Source organism: Hemitrygon akajei, chromosome 11 (assembly GCF_048418815.1).
Source record: "Hemitrygon akajei chromosome 11, sHemAka1.3, whole genome shotgun sequence".
Taxonomy (NCBI): Eukaryota; Metazoa; Chordata; class Chondrichthyes; order Myliobatiformes; family Dasyatidae; genus Hemitrygon; species Hemitrygon akajei.
In genome coordinates, this window is record NC_133134.1 from 153227110 (window position 1) to 153245638 (window position 18529).

Sequence of the window (18529 nt, forward strand, 5' to 3'; positions counted from 1 at the left end):
AGGTGTTAGTGTGTGACATTGGATTGCTAATATTCCATCAGGGCTGGGGATCTGTGCCAACAAACATTGTAAGACCACAATGAAGCTGCAGTTATATCAAGTAGGTTTTTGTCTGCACGGCTTGGGCAATAACCTGACCAAAAGAATCAGCCAATTTAATAAGCAATTTCCCATTTCAAGATGTAAAAATTGAGCCAGTTCTGACATAGCTGGGTCACTCTTGGTTGCTGCACTATTAGAAGGATATGATTGTACTGGAGAGTGTGCAGAGGAGATCCTTCAGCACGGAGGCCTTGAGATGAACTAAGCATCTTTTCTCTGGGATGAAGAAGCCTGAATGGTAACTAAAGCATTTAGGATGTCATCAGTGACTCATGATTGTATTGCAACTTATAAAAATGCAGAGTATTAGATCAATGTTAACTGGAATATCAAAATCCGAAAACCTGTGAAATCTGAAATTTTTTGAGCGCTGACACGTTGTCAGAAATGGAAAATTCCATAAGGCTGGGAAGGTTCTCAGGCAATGCATAGGTCTCTGCACCACAGACAGTTCTGAGAAGTGACCTCACACATATAATAAATAGAAGTTAATAAAAAGTGTAAAAATGCCACATAAAGTGAAAAATGAAGATCTCGAATGTGTATTGCAAGAGTGGATTCATCAGCATCAGAGTGAACATATGCTGCTTAACAGTATTCTGATCATGAAACAAACCGAGGTCTTTTCTAACAAACTGAAAATTGAAGGTTATTGTGAATATTCAACGGATTGGTTGCAGAAATTTAATAAAAGGCACGGCATTAAATTTTCAATGTGTCTGCTGATCACGAAGCAGCAGAGATGAGTTTGCCAAGATCACCACTGATAAAAATCTAACACCAGAATAAATCTACAATGCTGATTATGTTTATACCTTTTAAAATACTTTTTAAAAATGTAAAATACAAATTTAGTTTATTGTGACCTTTTAATCAAAACAGCATCGTAGATGGAGACTGAAATCCTGCAGTTGATTGTTGTTCAACAGCTGATTCAGTTTTTCTCCCGATGCTGCTGTGTTGCTTTTGTTACCCTGCACACATTATATTTTCATTACATTGATGGTATGTAATAATTTTTACTGTTAAGTATATACGTATAATGAAGAAGTACCGTAGATTCCGGACTACAGAGCGCACCTGATTTTAAGCCGCTGGCTCTAATTTTAGAAATAAAATCATTTTTTTAAATGTAAAGGCCGCACCGGATTTTAGGCCGCACCGGATTTTCGGCCGCAGGTGTCCCACGTTGTAATATGAGATATTTACACAGAAAGATATTACACGTGAGGATTTTTTTAACTTTTAATTAAATCCATATGGTAACAAAAACAAATACATATTGCAAATGCTTTTTTTCGAACCGTGCCCGTACGCGGCTACTTTTAAATATACGTTGCGTATACTTCTTTACTGAACAACATTCCAATATCTCCTAACGACTGGTAAAAAATATATATACTGCAGCCTACCAGGAAAAGTTATTGATACCTTTAACTTAAAAGCAGCGTTCGCTCAGATCCAAAGCCGCTCGCGTAATGCGCTCCCCCCTCCTTTCCGTTTCATCGCAAACCGGCATTTTCCCACAAGACACCGCGAAACCGGGTGTGTCGTCATAGCATCCCGCGATGTAGTACAGAAAACAAATATAGTTTAAACTAAGTAGGTAGCACAATGCTTCGAGTGTTTTCCATGTTGATGAGGGTGAGTACAAATGACTGATTTACAATAATTTAATTGTGAAAGTGCGCTTGATTTATCGTACAATTTCATTGGACCTCTGTGAACTACTCATCAATTTTATTGGTCTACTGTTACGAGGCAAAATGTTTACGAGGCAGCATGAAAAAAACCTTGCATTAGCCGCTTCGGATTATTGGCCGCAAAGTTCAAAGCTGTTCAAAATGTGGGAAAAAAGTAGCGGCTTAAAATCCGGAATCTACGGTATAAAATAAAGATTGCTTACCAGTAGCACTTAAATTCAGAGTCAGAAATGATGGCAAATCCAAGCTATCTCATTATATATTCCAAAATCTGAAACATTTCCAGCTCCAGGTTTTTAGATAAGGAATATTCAGCCTGTAATTATTTCATAAAATATTCTTTTCATACAAATGTTTTTGCTACTCTGTCTTTAGTTACATATTCGCTGTGATGTTTACCTCTCATCACTTGAACTATTAGAACTCAACATGGTGTCTTTTTGTCTTTCTGGCTTCTCTGATGTCATCTTTGTTTTGAAAATACCATCTATTTTTTCTCTTAAGTTCTTCTGAATTTAATACTTAACATTGATATCATTGTTGGTGGTCTTGGATTAGTTAGAAATTGGATAATCTTTGTTATTGTTTAACAAAAAAGATAAAGATTGGCTTTATTTGTCACTTTTACATTGAAACATACAGTGAAGTGCGTAGCTTTGCATCAGCAGCCATCAATCACAGTCAGTGGATGTGCTGGGGGCAGCCTGCAATCGTCACCATGCCTCTGGCACCAATATAGCTTGCCCGCAACTTACTAACCCTAACCCATACATCTTTGGAATGCTGGAGGAAACCAGAGCGCCCAGAGGAATCCCACACAGACTCCTTACAAACAGCTGTGGGATTGAACCCGGATCACTGGTACTGTAAGAGTTGTGCTACCCTCTGCACTACCATGCAGGCTTATAGTTAAAGAGCATCATATCACATCCTACAAGAGGCTCAAATCCAGTGGTATTAACACTGTGCTTGGTAAGGCAAAACTATCAGCCCAACAAGCATTATCCTGGTTCCTTACTGTATTCTGATTTTTATTTGTAGTGGCTTCCTGTGATCCAGCTGGCTCTACATCTCTCTCCACCAATGATGTGAGTAAAATCTATTGTAGTATGTTAAACCATTGAGTTACGTACAGTACTGTGCAAAATTCTTCAGCGCATGTAAAAAAAATTCTGTAAAGCAAAGATGCTTTCAACGTAATGAAATGGAAAGTTTCTAAATACCCAAAAGAATTACTATAAAGAACAGTAAATAGTAAAAACAAAAACTAAAATCAAATCAGTATCATTTAAAATCAAATCACCCTTTGATTTTAAAATCTCATCTATTCTGTAGTGCAGTTTTATAAGAAAATCGGCTGGTAGGTACAGTAGTTCCAAGCGTCTTGGAGAACTTGCCGCAGTTCTTCTACAGGTATTGGCTGTCTCGCTTGCTTCTGACTCTCCGGGCAATCCCAGGCTGCCTCAGTGATGTTGAGATCAGGGCTCCAAAGAGGCCCTACCATCTGAAACCACATAAAACAGCTAGGGTGTCTAAGATTTTTGCACTGTACTGTATTTAACTGCAACTGAACAAACGGATCCCTTTAAATGATGATCTTTAGATCAACGAGGGTAAATGGGGAAGATGAACAGATGCTGTACTTTAATTGCATTGTTAACACAGTAGGAGGGATTTCCTTTCAATACTAATCCTCACACCTGGAGCAGGTCTCGTTGAAATACCTTGATAAGACTAATTTTACACTATCATTGTTGGATTGCACATGAAGGAAACCTTCCTCCTCTTCATGCTGAGGCACTGAATCTTCTTTGTGACATTTGGGTTTTCATTTTCCTTCTGTGCAGCAACGAGGATCTTAGTCTATAAAGGAGAATCAATTGGCGGGGTTTAAAGTTTCAGAAAATATGCTGGTAAAATAGGCCTTTCTCGCACCAGATGCTGGAGGAACTCAGCAAGACAGGCAGCCTCTGTGGAGGGGGAATAAACAGTTCTGGAATCCTGATGACGGTCTCAGTCCGAAACATCGATGCTCGTTCCCCTCCGTGATGCCTCACTTGCTGAGTTCCCCCAGCATTCTGTGTGCGCTGCTCAACATTTTCAGCATCTGCAGAATCCTTTGTCTTTATAAACTGTGCATTTGGGGACTTGGCTCTCTGTTAGTTTGTGGACTGCTAAGATGGTAAACACAACCTAATCAAAGCAAAGCCAGATCCAATAAATAATCTTCTTCCGACCATACTGAGCCACCACCTTAAATATCAACCATGTTATTCACTTGAAGTGATGCTAAACCAGCCATGCTGACCCAATGCAACAAAATCCAATCTAACCAGAACCCAGATCTTCCATCAAAATGTACAACCAGAACCCAATGAATCTTTTTTGGGCAGTGGATAACTGCAGATGCTGGAAATCTTAAATACCAACAAGAACAGCATTGAGCATCAAGCCCTGTTTTTCATAATCTCTTTACATCTCAACCTTGCCCAGAACGTCCAAAAGGGATATGGGTAAGCTGTGAACCAGTAATTATTACTGAGCATATTTAAATGCTCTTTATTAAATGGATTATGCTATTTATTCTTGAGTTTAAAAGGTCAGAGTTCAAATCATGTTGACTGTCAGATACCCAAGTATGGTGAGACATGGCACAATAAAATCTTGCTTGCAGCAACATCACAGGCTCGTAGGTGGAGACAATAGGAATGACTTCTCATGACTCTAAAGAGTTGGAAAGCATTTCTTTCCATTATGGATGAGGTGTTCACACCAAGATCCTTCCCTCTGTTTGTGAAAAGCTGCTGAAAATCATGTAGTTCTGAATGGGAAATGTATATTGACATTGGGGAAATGTTATTTCCATTCTCCTTGTCCTTCTTTAAGATTCTTCTTAAAGCCTAAAATAAAGACAGAAAGTGCTGCAAATGCTTACTGCAGCATCTGTGGAGAGGAAACTGAACTATAATTTCAGGCCAATACTCTTCAGAAGACTTTTAAGATATAGAAGCAGAATTAGGCCATTTGGCCCTTCAAGTCTGCTCCACCATTTTATGGCTGATCCATCTCCCTCTCAGCTTCATCTGAACCTGCTGTCAGTTTTGAGCACAAACTGTCTATATTTCAGTTTCTAGCAGGATTTTGTTTTTCTTAAAACTTGTCCATTTGAGCAACCTGCTGGTCATCATTTAGCCAAATGGGCTCCGTGTCAAATTTAATTTGATAATGAACGTAAAGAAGAAAATAGAAGCAGGAATATGCCAGTTAATTCCTCAGAGCTGACTCACCATTTTCAATTTGATCATGGCTGTGTGCTCCTGTAAAGGAACTTGCAAGGCTTTACTGTGTTAACGATACAACATAAATTTAATTCACTATTATCAGGGAAACAAAAACAGGAAACAGCTGCTTTTTTGTTGTAGTTTTTATCAGCAACCTGTTGTGACATCCAAGTCAGCAAAAGAATTGGAATTTTAATTTGGGGCTTAGAATCCAGAAATCAATTCAAATTGGCAACATCAGTAACCAGTGCAACAAAGCATCGGTATCCAGTTTGGATTATTATAGACTTGGACCTTGTGTCAAAGTAGCAATTCCACTGTGGATGTTCTGAATTTATGTGGGACTCCCACACTTGCTTATAATGGACACTCAGAATCAGAATCAGGTTTATTATCACCGGCATGTGACGTGAAATTTGTTAACTCTGCAGCAGCAGTTCAATGCAATACATAATGAAGCAGAAAGAAAAAATAATAAATAATAAGTGAATCAATTACAGTATGGGTATATTAAAAACATGTAAAAATCAGAAATATTGTATATTAAAAAAGAGTGAGGTCGTGTCCAAGGATTTATTGTCCATTTAGGAATCGGATGGCAGAGGGGAAGAAGCTGTTCCTGAATCACTGAGTGTGTGCTTTCGTTTTAAACAGCGATAGTTCATTTAAACGCATTAAGACATCTTTGTTGACTGTCCTGACCTTGGAAGCAGTTGTGCTTTTTAGCTGTATCAGACTGAAACGGAAACATTTAATCATATCCATTGAGAGTACTGCTGCTACTCGAGTCACTCTGGGCCTTTTGTATTGTGAAGGGCAGAACAAAACATGATTTGCTAAGATGTCACTTGCTGAGGGGGGATATAACTGACTAGTTATCTTCCTCTTTTCTTTCCCTTCAAGGAATCCTGTCAATGTCGGAGGAACGTTGAAGGTTCTGCCTGTGATAAATGCAAGCCTCTTTTTTGGAATCTGTCACCAGAAAACCCATGGGGATGCTCCAGTAAGAGATTTCTTTGTATCCCCCAGTAGTAACAGTTTTGTGGAATTTTTGCGTTGACGTTTATTCATTATTGTACAGGTTTTACCACCTGAATTTGGATTCTTATATACGCAGGGACTTTAAATGATTTTTAAGTAATTTAAAATAATTTTTTAGTAAAATGATGCCAATGACTTTTACTGACTGTTTTCATGGGCCTTTATTTTCAGGCTGTCAGTGCCACGTTGAAGGTACATTAAATGGTGTTGCAGAGTGCTTGCAGGTTGGTTGAAACCTACACTTGTACTTTGCTGAGCTCCAGAAATCATTTCAAACGATTGTTCATACTTCATGAACCTTGTCTTTATCATTCTTCTCAAAATGTAGGCTATTCTGTGGAATCTCATTCTGTCTTTCTTGGTTACCTAGTCTCTCTGCCTCATTTTCTCTGCTTTTCTCTTTTCTCTTTCTCTATATCTCTATCTCTGTCTCTCTCTCTCTCTCTCTCTTTCTCTATCTCTCTTCCTGGAGAACTGTATTGTACCAGTACTGGTGCTACAAACTCTTGTCTTTTAATGTTACAATTGAAGATATTGGCCATCAAAGTGCAAAGTTTTGTTTTCTGATACTCTCTGTAATGTTGCCACTTTGCTTTGCAGAATGATGGCCAGTGTTACTGTAAGTCTAATGTCTGCACGCGGCATTGTAGAGCTTGTAAAGCAGGATACTATAACCTCAGCAACAGGAATTACTTAGGATGCCAAGGTGAGTTTGCCTGTTACACAGCCTGACAAGATCTCATTTTAAGTGTATGATACATGAATATATACTCAGTGGCCACTTTACTAGATACCTCCCAAGACATAGGAGCAGAATTAGGCCATTCGGCCCATCGACTTTGCTCAACCGTTCCAGCATGACTGATTTATTTTCCCTCTCAACTCCACCCTCCTCCTTTCTCCCCATAACCTCTGAATCTCTTACTAATCAAGAACCTGTCAATCTGTGCTTTCAATGTACCCAATGACTTGGCCTCCACAGTCGTCTGTGGTAAAGAATTATACATATTCACTACCTTCTGCCTAAAGAAATTCTTCCTCATCTCTGTTCTGAGGCTGTGCCCTCTGGGCCTAGACTCCCCCACTCTCCATCTTCTCCATGTCACTCTATCTAGCCCTTTCAATATATGAGAGCTTTCAGTGAGAGACCCACCTCCCCTTATTCTTCTAAACTCCAGCAAATACATGTCCAGAATAATCTTAACCCTTTTATTCCCAGGATCATTCTCGTAAATCTCCTCTGGACCCTCTCCAAATGCCAGCACATCCTTTCTTAGATATCAGGCTCAGAACTGCTTACAGTACTCTGAATATGGTCTGGCAAGTGCATTATTAAGTTTCAGCCTTACATCCATTCTATTATATTCCAGAAATCTTGGCATGAATGTCAAGATTGCATGTAAGTTAACCTTTAAGGAATCCTGCACTAGACTAGGGCTCACAAGTCCCTTTGCACCTCCGATTTCTGAATTTGCTCCTTATTAAAAAGTAGTCCCTGCTTTATTTCTTCTACCGAAGTCCATGACCATTCATTTTCCTACACTGTAATCCTTTTTCCTTGTCTTTGCCCACTCTCCTAATCTACAGTACTTCCTCAACAGTACTTGCCCTATCTCTGTATCATCTACAAAACTTGGCCACAAAGTCATTAGTTCTGTCAGCCAGACCACTAACGTTAATTAATGTTGATGTTTTCTCCAAAGGCTTCACTTTTCCCCCAATGTGCAGTGCCAGAGAACAGACTCAAGTCCTCTGGCTGTGGATAGAGCAGTGTTTTGCAAGGTTGATTGTGACTTCCTTGTTCTGGTACTCTGTGCTTCCGTTTATAAAGCCCAAGATCTCCTGAGTTTTTTGAATACTTTCTCAACCTAACCAAACACGCAGTCATGAGTCTGTCACCAGTTGGTCTGACCAAAGTGACGGGTAGAAGCCACTAATCATTGTAAGGCTGGTTGGTGACCTCTCCTAGGGATGCCTGGACTGTCGCCAAACTGTACACATGATGCAAACATCTGAGCAGGAGCCACTGAGAGAGCAGGGGTGGCCACAGGCAGAACCAAAATTATAAGAAATCCTGATTGGTTCATGGACAGTGTAGGCCTGTAGGGATATGGGCCTAACGCAGGCAAATTAACATTTGGGTTGGCCGTGGTGATTTGAGCTGAAAGGCCTGTTTCTGTCCCCTTTGACTCCAATCAGCACCTGGTCTCCGAACGGAATTCATTCAGAAACTTATCTCTTCAACCAAACCACCCAAGTGTTTCGCACTGGTGTTAGCAAAGGAACTGAAATGGAAATACTTGAGATCAGCGTGAATATCCCTTGGCAAGTAGTCGCCTTTGCACATCTCTGTAATGTGAAGTTACTTTATTTGTTGACGGGAGAAAGAAGTTCAAGGCATGAAACATTTCAACACAAGCTCTGTTAAACCAAACACAGAAATGCCAGCTTGACATCAGAGAGCTCACCAACTCATTAAAAACGTGGCTTACAGATGAATTTGCACCCTTAACTAGTCAGGTGAGCAGGTGTACCTAATAAAGTGGCCACTGAGTATAGGTTTTGTCTTCGGTAATAAGTGCATTCATCAATTAATGCAAGTTGCTTAATAAAGTACCCAGGACATCTTTCTAAGAAATTGGCTCTTAGAAAATGCCTTGATTTCAAGGTTACTGTCCACTCTTCATGTTTTTGTTTTGTTTTTGATGCTCTTTTCTATAGGTTGCCAATGTGATATAGGAGGCTCGGTGGGTAGCTTGATGTGCGATGAGCTGTCGGGGAGTTGCCATTGCAGACAGAATATCGAAGGGCGCACATGCAACCAGTAAGCCTCCAGTTCAGTGCTCTTCTGTTTCAGCTTTCTCCTGTCAGCATTCATTCACAGTGTTATTAGTTAGAAACTGTTGGATTTGTGCCTTAAATGGGCTATTACAGATACAGGAACATTGATAGGGTGGTTACTGGATCTCTGAGTCAATTATTTTCGGAGTTTTCTTTAAGAAAGGGCATTACCGTGGAACTGGTTAAGTTGTGTTAGAAACTGTGATGCAATCTTCCTCTAAATGAATAGTCAGTGATTTAAAAGTATTTTCCTGTTGGAAAAATTCGGGCAAATGGGGCTCGTCAGCTTTGGACGGCAGCTCGCCTTGGGGAAGGAAAACTCTGATTTTAGACCTCCGTTGCCTTGCGGCCACACCCACCCATGGGAAAGGCTTCGGGAGTAAACCCCGAGGAAGGAATCTGGAGCCAGGGTCCCTGAGGCAGTCTGATATTGTTTACAACTTCACTTTGGCAACCCCTGCAATGACACTGGTGCCAATCTATATCGGCACTTGCCCTTCCCTTGGACTACATCAGTGACGTGGAGAGGGGGAACCCACTGCAAGGGCAGCAGTCGGTTCTTCAAATCTTCCTGCCCAGGCTTGCACCCTGGAGATGACACAGTCCACCAGAGGCACAAACCCATAATCCCCTGGGATTGACAGCTGCCTACAAGACAAGAACTGGAGAAATAATTATGCTCCAATCCCTATCCTCTTGCCAGCCTGTTACCTTTATCCTTGCATAGTGTGCTTTTTGTCTCCCCCATTATATCCTTTGGTATTCAACTCACATCCTGCTGCCTCTGCAGGATCACCGTGGGATTAGCCACTGCTTGATGTCCTGGCATTGATCTAGACATTCAGACTGAGGATGTGAAAGAGGTTGGAATGAGAATTTGGGTATAATAGATCCACACTGACTTTTAATTTTCTGCAAGAGGATTCATTTTAGTTTAGTTTTCATGAGCATTGGATGTTGTTGACCTGGTATTTCACTGAATTGAACTCTTTCCATTCCTCTAGCACCAGGAACTGCATGAAACCACTATCAGTGGCCTTGCCTTCAACCTCCATGTCCTCAGCTTCTAGATTACTTAGAAAGTCAGCCTCACCATCTGACTCTAGGCAACAATACTAGACTATTCAAATTGTCCTCCAGCACTAATTTTGAAATTGTGCCCGTGTTATTTTAATATAGATTCTAACTCTATTTTAAAATTTCCTTATTAAAACTGTGATTAGATCATCCTTCTAACTTCAAGTAAGTGCAGCAAATACAAGCAAGTTGACATTATTGAACTATATATTCAAAAGCCTTGGATAGTCACAACATTGTGGGCCAAATGGCCTGTACTGTGCTGTATTGTTCTATAGTTAATTTGCTTGGTGTCTCTCACTCTTCCTGGCTGTGTTGTATTTCACAAATTTCTCTTTACTACATTGGGTATCCTGCTACATCAAGTGAAAATGGCTCTTGACTGTGTTTGGCAACTGGAGGAACTCAGCAGGTCAGGCAGTATCTATGGAAAATAATAAACAGTCAACGTTTCAGACCATGAACCATCCTCAGGACAGAGAAGGAGTGGGGGAAGATGCCAGAATAAAAAGGTGGAGGGAGGGGAAGAAGGATAGCTGGAAGGTGATAGGTGAAGCCAGGTGGGTGGGAAAAGGTCAAGGGTTGGAGAAGAAGGAATCTGATAAAGGTGAGTCGACCACAGGAGAAAGGGAGGAAGGAGAGGAACCGGGGGAAGTGATAGACAGGTGAAAAGAAGTAAAGGTCAGAGTAGGGAATAGAGAAGGGGGGGGGGGTGGAATTTGATTACCAGAAGGTTATCTTTATGATTGACTGTTTTTGTCTTCTTGTAGTATTCCTGTTAACTAATCCATACTATCTGAGAGTTCCTTGGGTACTTATATATTTACCTACAATTTGTTTATATCTGTGAAGAAAATAAATATGCAATGAAATAGCTAAAAGAAACAGTGAAAGAATAATTATTACTTAGATAGACTCAAATCTATGTTGCTGGACTGTGTTGTTAATAAATCTTTGGTGCCAGTCTCTTCTATTGCTTATTTTTTAAAGAGCAAAGCCAGATCACTACTTTCCTGATCTACATCATCTTCGTTTTGAGATCGAGGATGGTACAACTCCTGAAGGGAGGGCTGTTCGTTTTGGCTTTAATCCACTTGAGTTTGAAACCTTTAGTTGGCGAGGTTATGCACAGATGTCTCCAATTCAGGTAGGTGACAGGATCACTTCATGAGGAAGTGAATCTGTGTTTGATCAGTTAGCTCTTTGCCCTGTTTTGTTTCCCGGATGCCTTTTCCGAGCAGGTTATGGTTTAATTTCTCCGACAACTCATGGAGAATGCTTGCAAATTCACTTGGGACATTCCAGTGGGTAAGCGTGGCTCAAAACTAATCATGTCTTGGCTTCTTCACAACCCAAATCAGTGGGAAAAAATCAGACAAGGAGGTGTTTATGCTGAAACACTGGAGAAGAACCAGCTTGTCCAATGAACAACAGATTTTGGGCTCCTTCAATGACTCAAAGAGGGAAATGGTTGCCTGCTCTTTACCAGAAGACTCGAACCTCAGTCGGTCATGAATTAGGCAGTTTCTAGTTAGTTTTAGTACTCCTGAGTTAGCGAGGGGAAGATTCCACTCCTGATCAAGCTCTCCAAAATGTGAATATCTTATGAAGACAGCCAAAGAACAAGTTGCTTGGCAGTGTTCATTGTACCTGTGTTCATTAGCAACAAGGTACTGAAAAATTCCTAGTGCCAGCGGAATCATGTTCTGGTAATCTACAAATAGCGAAGGAGTGAAAACTCCAATACACTATTCGTCAACTTTTACTGGGTTAAGAAGATTGAACATTCATTAATAAGTAACCAGTTTATAACATTTTTATTGGATCTGATATCCCTCATTGGCTATTAACAACTAATTGTCTTTCAAAGTATTTAATTGTCAGAACATTGAGAAATAGACTTATTGAGGGTACTGAGAGCTTGATGGGGAAATGCTAAATCAGTGAAGTTGTGGAGTTTTTTTTATTCAACACCTTCTGTGCTGTGGGTGTGTTTAATGCTGGGACTGCACAAAAAGTCAATTGATCACTCGGCACCAATACACACACAAACACCACCAAAGTATTTCGATGCAAGTTATTTGGTGCAAATGAAAAATGACATATTCATCTTGCATGTTTTTATGTCCCAATCCTAATTTGGTCTTGGATTCGTAACTGCGGATTCCTGTTACAGTCCTTGTATAGCTGTAAGAGAGGGAGATGGAAAAGGGATTGAAGAGCAATGCATGTGCCTTTGAGAACAGTTTAATATCCACAGTATTTAAATGAAAAGTCAATATTTGTGTAATAAAATGTTTTCAATGAAATTACTTCAAGTTTTGGGGAATATTTTTGCGAGTTAATATTTTTCAATGCCACTGATAGATGTGTATATGTGAGCATTTGTGTTTGTGTGTGTGTGTGTATATATATATATATATATATATATATATATATATATATATAAAACACATACGTATGTATGTGTATATATATGTGTGTGTGTGTGTGTGTATACATAAAAAATAAAATATATGTGTATACAAATATGTAGAATTTGTGATACATTTACAATGCTTGAGTTTGATCCAAGTAGTTGTATTTTGCAGTGATATTGCCTCTCAGCTGAAGATATTTTTGCACGTTTAGTTGGAAGCATGCTTAGTCTCGTTGGGCTGCTGGCTGTTAGGATTGTTGCACGGTGAGGTGCTGGAATGATTATCCCTTCCATCAGCTTCTCTCTCCTCTAGCCTAAGGTAGTTGTGGCTGTCAACGTGACCTCCCCTGACCTGTTTCGCATTGTCTTCCGCTTCGTGAACCATGGAGCCACTGACGTGAAAGGAATGGTCATGGTCAGCGAAGTAAATCTTGATGCTTGTGGGAACTGTAAGTGGCTATCTGACCTTTTAAATTCTCCTTATATGTCTTTGCTGGTGGTTCACCCTTTTGTTCTGTAAGTCTAGGGATCCACTCCCATCTTCCTTTAATCTTAGTGTTAGTTGCTTGTTAATGTGGACGATACTTACGTACGCAGGTGGATGCTTGTTTCAAGGGAAATGAGACCTTGCATCGATTATATGGAGATGAATGAGTCTCCTTTGCTGGTTGTGGCCCTAGTCACACCTATGTACCATTGTCAAATTCCTTTTCGTTTTTGCAGAATAGAGTCAAAATAACGATGCATGTGATGGATTCGCAGCTTTATTTGTTTCGTTTCATCTTGAGGTATATTAATGCAGGATCTGCCACAATATTTGGCAAGGTTGCAGCTTATCAGGGACAAAGAACAGGTAAGATTTTAGCCATGGAAATACTGGCCGTTTCAAGAAGATGGCAGTTTAAAGAAATGCTGAATCTTCACAGACGTCTAAGAGGGTAGAGGCACTGTCGTGCCGTCATTGTGGTGAAAGTTATGAGGTGGTTCCTGTTCTGCAATGTACCCATTGGAGTTTAAAGTGTCACCGATGGGTCATTATTCATTCCTGAGATCTTTGCAACCCACAGTCATTGCTAATGTAACCTCTCACAAACCACTCCTTGTCCCTTTCATTCTTCAGTAATGGTACTGGTTGCTTAATTGTTTCCCAAAAAATTATATTGGATCTTTCATTCCCTCTACTCCCTCTATTTAATCTTGAAGGAGACATTAATGTATTGTGTTGTGGATTTGAAGCCATCTTTGCAACCTTCAGCAGTTTTGCATTGGGGATGACTGTTCACTCTGTGGCTGACTGGGATAAAGTAACAATCCACACGTGCCTTCTATTATTTTCCCCACAGTTTAAAAATAATCTAATCACTGGGGGTGGTGCATTCTGCCGAACAGTACCAGGGCCCCCAGTTCAGTCAGATCGTGGATGCTGTGGGTATGTTCTTTCCGTGACCATGTCGGTTTCTCCTGGGTGTTGCGCTTCCTCAAGCATCTGGAAGATGTGCGGGTTGAAAGGTTAATTGGCTGCAGTAAAATGCCGCCTAGAGGAGCTATCTGGGGAGATTGATGAGCATATGAGAGAGAGTAGGTCACAGGGAAGGTAAATGGGAGCAGCAGCTCAATATGTAACAGACATGACAAACATTAATTGCATAACCTTAAGTTATCCATAACTTGCACAGTAAAATAAACATAACATTAGTGCAGGTTGAGACTTTGAAAGCCAGCATAGAGTTGATGGGCCGAAGAGCCTCCTTGGTTTGAGGAAAATATGAGAGAATGTTGGACCACTTATTAGCTTTCATCCTCTCTTTTACCACTTAAAGATAGGGTTGTTTTAAAATTTTCCCCATCACCAAGTCCTGCTCATTCCTCACCTCCTGCTCGCTCCCCAGTGCCTCGAGTTTCAAAATCTTATCACTGTTATTGTGGTACAGCATAGAACAGGCCATTCCGGCCCTTTGTGCTGCGCCACCCACCAGCCCCCCCCCCCCCCCCACCGATTTAATCCTAGCCTAATCATGCGACAGACAGTTTATAATGACCAACGTACCTACCGACTGATACGTCTTTGGACTGTGAAGAAACTGGAGCACCCAGAGGAAACTCACATGGTCATGGGGAGAATGTACAAACTCCTTACAGGCAGTGGCGGGAATTGAACCCAGGTCGCCTGTACTGTAAAGCATTGTGCTAACCACTACACTACCATGTTTACGAATATCCAGTGGAGGAAGTCAGCCATCTTTGCTCACTGTGTTCTTCATGTGCCTCCAAACCCACAGTCATGAGTTTAGTCTTCACTTCTTTCTGAAATGGCTGAACAGGGACAACGCCATGGATCGATGGATGTTAAAAGCCAGTTTCTACAATGACATATAGATCCTGTTTAAAAAAAACTTAAAAGGAACGAAAGTGAACACTTGTTCATACTTAAAAATTTTAAATTAGCATTGACGTTATGAAGTCATCTTCACAGAAGATTAGTGGTTAGTATGGGCTTTGAGTTGGGATAATGAAGAAGGAAAGTTGTGCTGGATTATTGGATTTTTACAATAGATCAGGGATTCTCAACCTGGGGTCCACTGACTCCTTGTTTAATATTATAGGTCCATGGCATAAAAAAGGTTGGGAGCCCCTGTGATAGATGGGTAATCTACAGTGGCTCAAGGGGCCTCTCAGTCATGCTGACTCATTGAACCGGACTAACCTATCGAAGTAATATTCCAACAGAAATCTACTGCAGATGTCAGAAATCTGAAATAGGTTTGAGATATATTTTGTTAGTGTGCAGAAACTAAGTTAATTGTCTACAGCATATATGTCAAACTCAAGGCCCGCGGGCCAAATCCGGCCCGCGGTGGAATTATCTTTGGCCCGCGAGATAATATCTAATTACTATTAAAGCTGGCCCCAGTAATCGAAGCGCCTATGGCGTATGATATGGCTAATGCTGAGTTTATTCAGGTACCAGGTTTTCAGGGTTTTTAGTGTTTATTCGGCAGTCTTGCTCAGCAGTCTTCTTCATAAGAAACGGAATTTGTAAAGTGAAACACTTTGTAGTTATAGCAGAGACTGAGACACATGAGAGCAGGCTGAAAAAACGGAGGCAACGAAAGCTGCGTTTGCACGCGTCCGACTGATCCAGCCCGCATGAAGCTGCATTTTGCTCAATCCGGCCCGTGACCTAAAATGAGTTTGACACCCCTGGTCTACAGCATTAATCCTATCCAATGTTCTGATGTGACCTTCTTCATATCCTCTATGATTTAATTTGGATCATTCAATTTGATTGATAGATTTATTAGGCCTCTGGAAAAGGTCCATATTATTAAATTACTTCTTGTATAAAAGCGACTGCTGAGTAAACCTGCAGATGGCTATGGATCAGGAGGTGTTAACCTTGGACCAATGCTGCTGGGACAGAAGACAGGCCCTGGTCAGCTCTGGCTGGGTCGCCCGGGTGAGAGTGTCTGATGTTGAAAGACCCGAAACACCTGATGTCCCCAGGTTACATCACTGATGATGTGTCCCAGCATCATTAGGCTTGTTTTGGTGTTAATGAATGATATTTATCTACTTACAGTCCAGAAATAATGTTACTTTCTGTGGATTGATGCCCAGGTTCGGAACAGACTAAGCAGATCATCTTTGCTCCCAGCACTGAGCCAGCCTTTGTCACCGTGCCACAGAATACATTTGTGGAACCTTTTGTTCTCAACCCTGGTGTGTGGTCAGTGGTCATCGAAGCGGAGGACATCCTCTTGGTAAGAAACATTTTGTAGCGGATTTAGTTAATGCTGCTGGACTCGATGTAGTAGACAATTTAGTTTCTTTGAGACAGGAAGACTCTCTGACTTGGACGAGTGCAGCCATGGATGCAGGAAGCAGATTTTACCATATATTTGCCAGCTGTTTTGAAAGAGCTTTTTTTTTTAACAGTAAAGTGCATGTAATTGCTAATTCAAAACGTTTCAGTGGTTCTTCAATTCAGCATGATCAGAGGGCGTCAGGGAGCCAAGATCAGTGAGGTTTCTTCTGGTTTCTCCCCCCCCCCCCCATGTTCCATTAATATGCTGAGAGGATAATCAACCATGGTATCTCTTTCTCCTTCCCTCCTTCCTTCTCATAACTTCTTTATAAAAAGCATTTCTTAAATGAAGCCTCGAATCACCCTTCCTAACATTAAGTAAAGTAATTGAGCTGCCCAAGTAATTAGGAAAATGTAATCCTGAAGTGAGGTTTCCTTCCCCAGCCAGCAAGTTGTGATGTTGACCATAGAACATTACAGCACAGAAACAGGCCTTTTGGCCCTTCTTGGCTGTGCCGAACCGTTTTTCTGCCTAGTCCCACTGTCCTGCACCTGGATCATATCCCTCCATACACCTCGCATCCATGTACCCGTCCAAGTTTCTCTTAAATGTCAAAAGTGAGCCCGCATTCACCACTTCATCTGGCAGCTCATTCCACACTCCCACCACTCTCTGCATGAAGAAGCCCTCCCCTAATGTTCTCTTTAAACTTTTCCCCCTTCACCCTTAACCCATTACCTCTTTTTTTTCTCCCCTAGCCTCAGTGGGAAAAAGTGGACCCTTAATACATTTTAATAAGATCACCTCTTATACTTCTAAATTCTAAGGAGTGTGGACTCAACCTGCCTCACCCCAGGGATCAATGTGATGAACCTTCTCTGCACAGCCTCTCAATGCTGGTATATACTTATATTAAACATAGAGGCCAGAATGGCACCAAGTACTCCAGCAACGGACTAAGCAGCGCCCTATAAAATTGCATTAAAGTTCCACTGCTTTTATACCGATTGCAATAAATGTCTAAAGCTTGTTTTCCACAAAACCACTTCTTTCGTGTGAAGGTCAGCACCATTCAGATCAGTTCATCATATATGCCTTGATAACTCCTGAAACAGTAGGAGTTAACAAAAGTTTTTTTTAAAAATGAGGATTCGCGAAGACTGACGAGCAAAAAATGAGCTCCCATTGTTCTGCTGAGAGCCAGATCAGCTCCTCCTTTCCTGGATGGAAAGAATTGGACCAGAAGCTTCCCTTCCTTGTCTGCAGTGGTTACGAAGAAGCTTCATAGCCAAATTCCCATTTGAAAAGAGTAATACTGACGTCCTGAAGCAACCACACATTTTTCAGTGGTCTTAGCTGTCTGCCAAATCCGCAGAGCTGCAGGAGAGATCTGAGCGGTCAGCCCCTCTGCTTGCAATTCACTGTTTATTTGCGTTGTGGTTGGTTGTAGTAAATGTTCCTTTATCCCTGTTGGCTATTTAGAGAGGATGTAAAATACTTAGCACTAATTTCCTTACAGGTTCTGTTACAACTCAAACACTCAGAATTCGTTGTGCCAATGTAAATATTGGCAGTCAAATCCAGTGCTTAGAGTTTTCAGGGTGCAAATCTTATATTGATTCAACCTTTCAACAAAAGCTTTTAGGTGTTATTAAATACAAAGAAAATCTTCCTGTTTATAATTTACCAGTTGGGAAAATATCTGATCTGTACTGCTGTTTGGCTTAATGCCCCAATCTTAAATCTGATTCTACTTTGAGTTGTTAAAATCAGATTTAACTATGGGAATTCCTTGAACGATTACCTGGTTTCAGATGCTGCTTTAGCTGTGAAAAGGGTTCAAATGGACAATCACCTCAGAAAAAGATAGAGAGTTTAATGATACAGTGTCATGACAATAACCTTTCTTTCAAGAAACACACATAATGCTGGATAAACTCAGCAGGTCAAGCAGCATCTATCAAAATGATCAACCAGTCAAAGTTTTGGGCTAAGGCCCTTCTTCAGGATTGAGCAGGAAGGGGGAAGATGGCAGAATAAAAAGGTAGGGGGAGGGGATGGAGGCTAGCTGGAATGTGATAGGTGAAGCCAGGAGGGTGGGCAAGGTCAAGGACTGAAGAAGAAGGAATCTGATAGGAGAGGAGAGTGGGCCTTAGGAGAAAGGAAAGCAGAAGGGGACCCAGGAGGAAGTAATATCTGCCGGACGATGCTGAGGATGTTCTATGAGGCTGTGGTGGCCAGTGCTATCATGTTTGCTGT

At 40.9% G+C, this 18529-nt stretch overlaps 1 protein-coding gene across 1 annotated transcript in view; it reads left to right on the forward strand.

The window, feature by feature from the left end:
- The window catches only part of lama5 (laminin, alpha 5), a 322932-nt gene that overhangs the window by 178712 nt on the left and 125691 nt on the right, over nt 1–18529 (forward strand). The window contains exons 17-24 of the mRNA XM_073061956.1: nt 2847–2893; nt 5990–6089; nt 6299–6351; nt 6728–6833; nt 8849–8951; nt 11036–11192; nt 12778–12913; nt 16083–16225. Of these exons, the coding sequence (XP_072918057.1) occupies nt 2847–2893; nt 5990–6089; nt 6299–6351; nt 6728–6833; nt 8849–8951; nt 11036–11192; nt 12778–12913; nt 16083–16225 (845 nt within the window). The remainder of the gene's footprint in view (nt 1–2846; nt 2894–5989; nt 6090–6298; nt 6352–6727; nt 6834–8848; nt 8952–11035; nt 11193–12777; nt 12914–16082; nt 16226–18529) is intronic.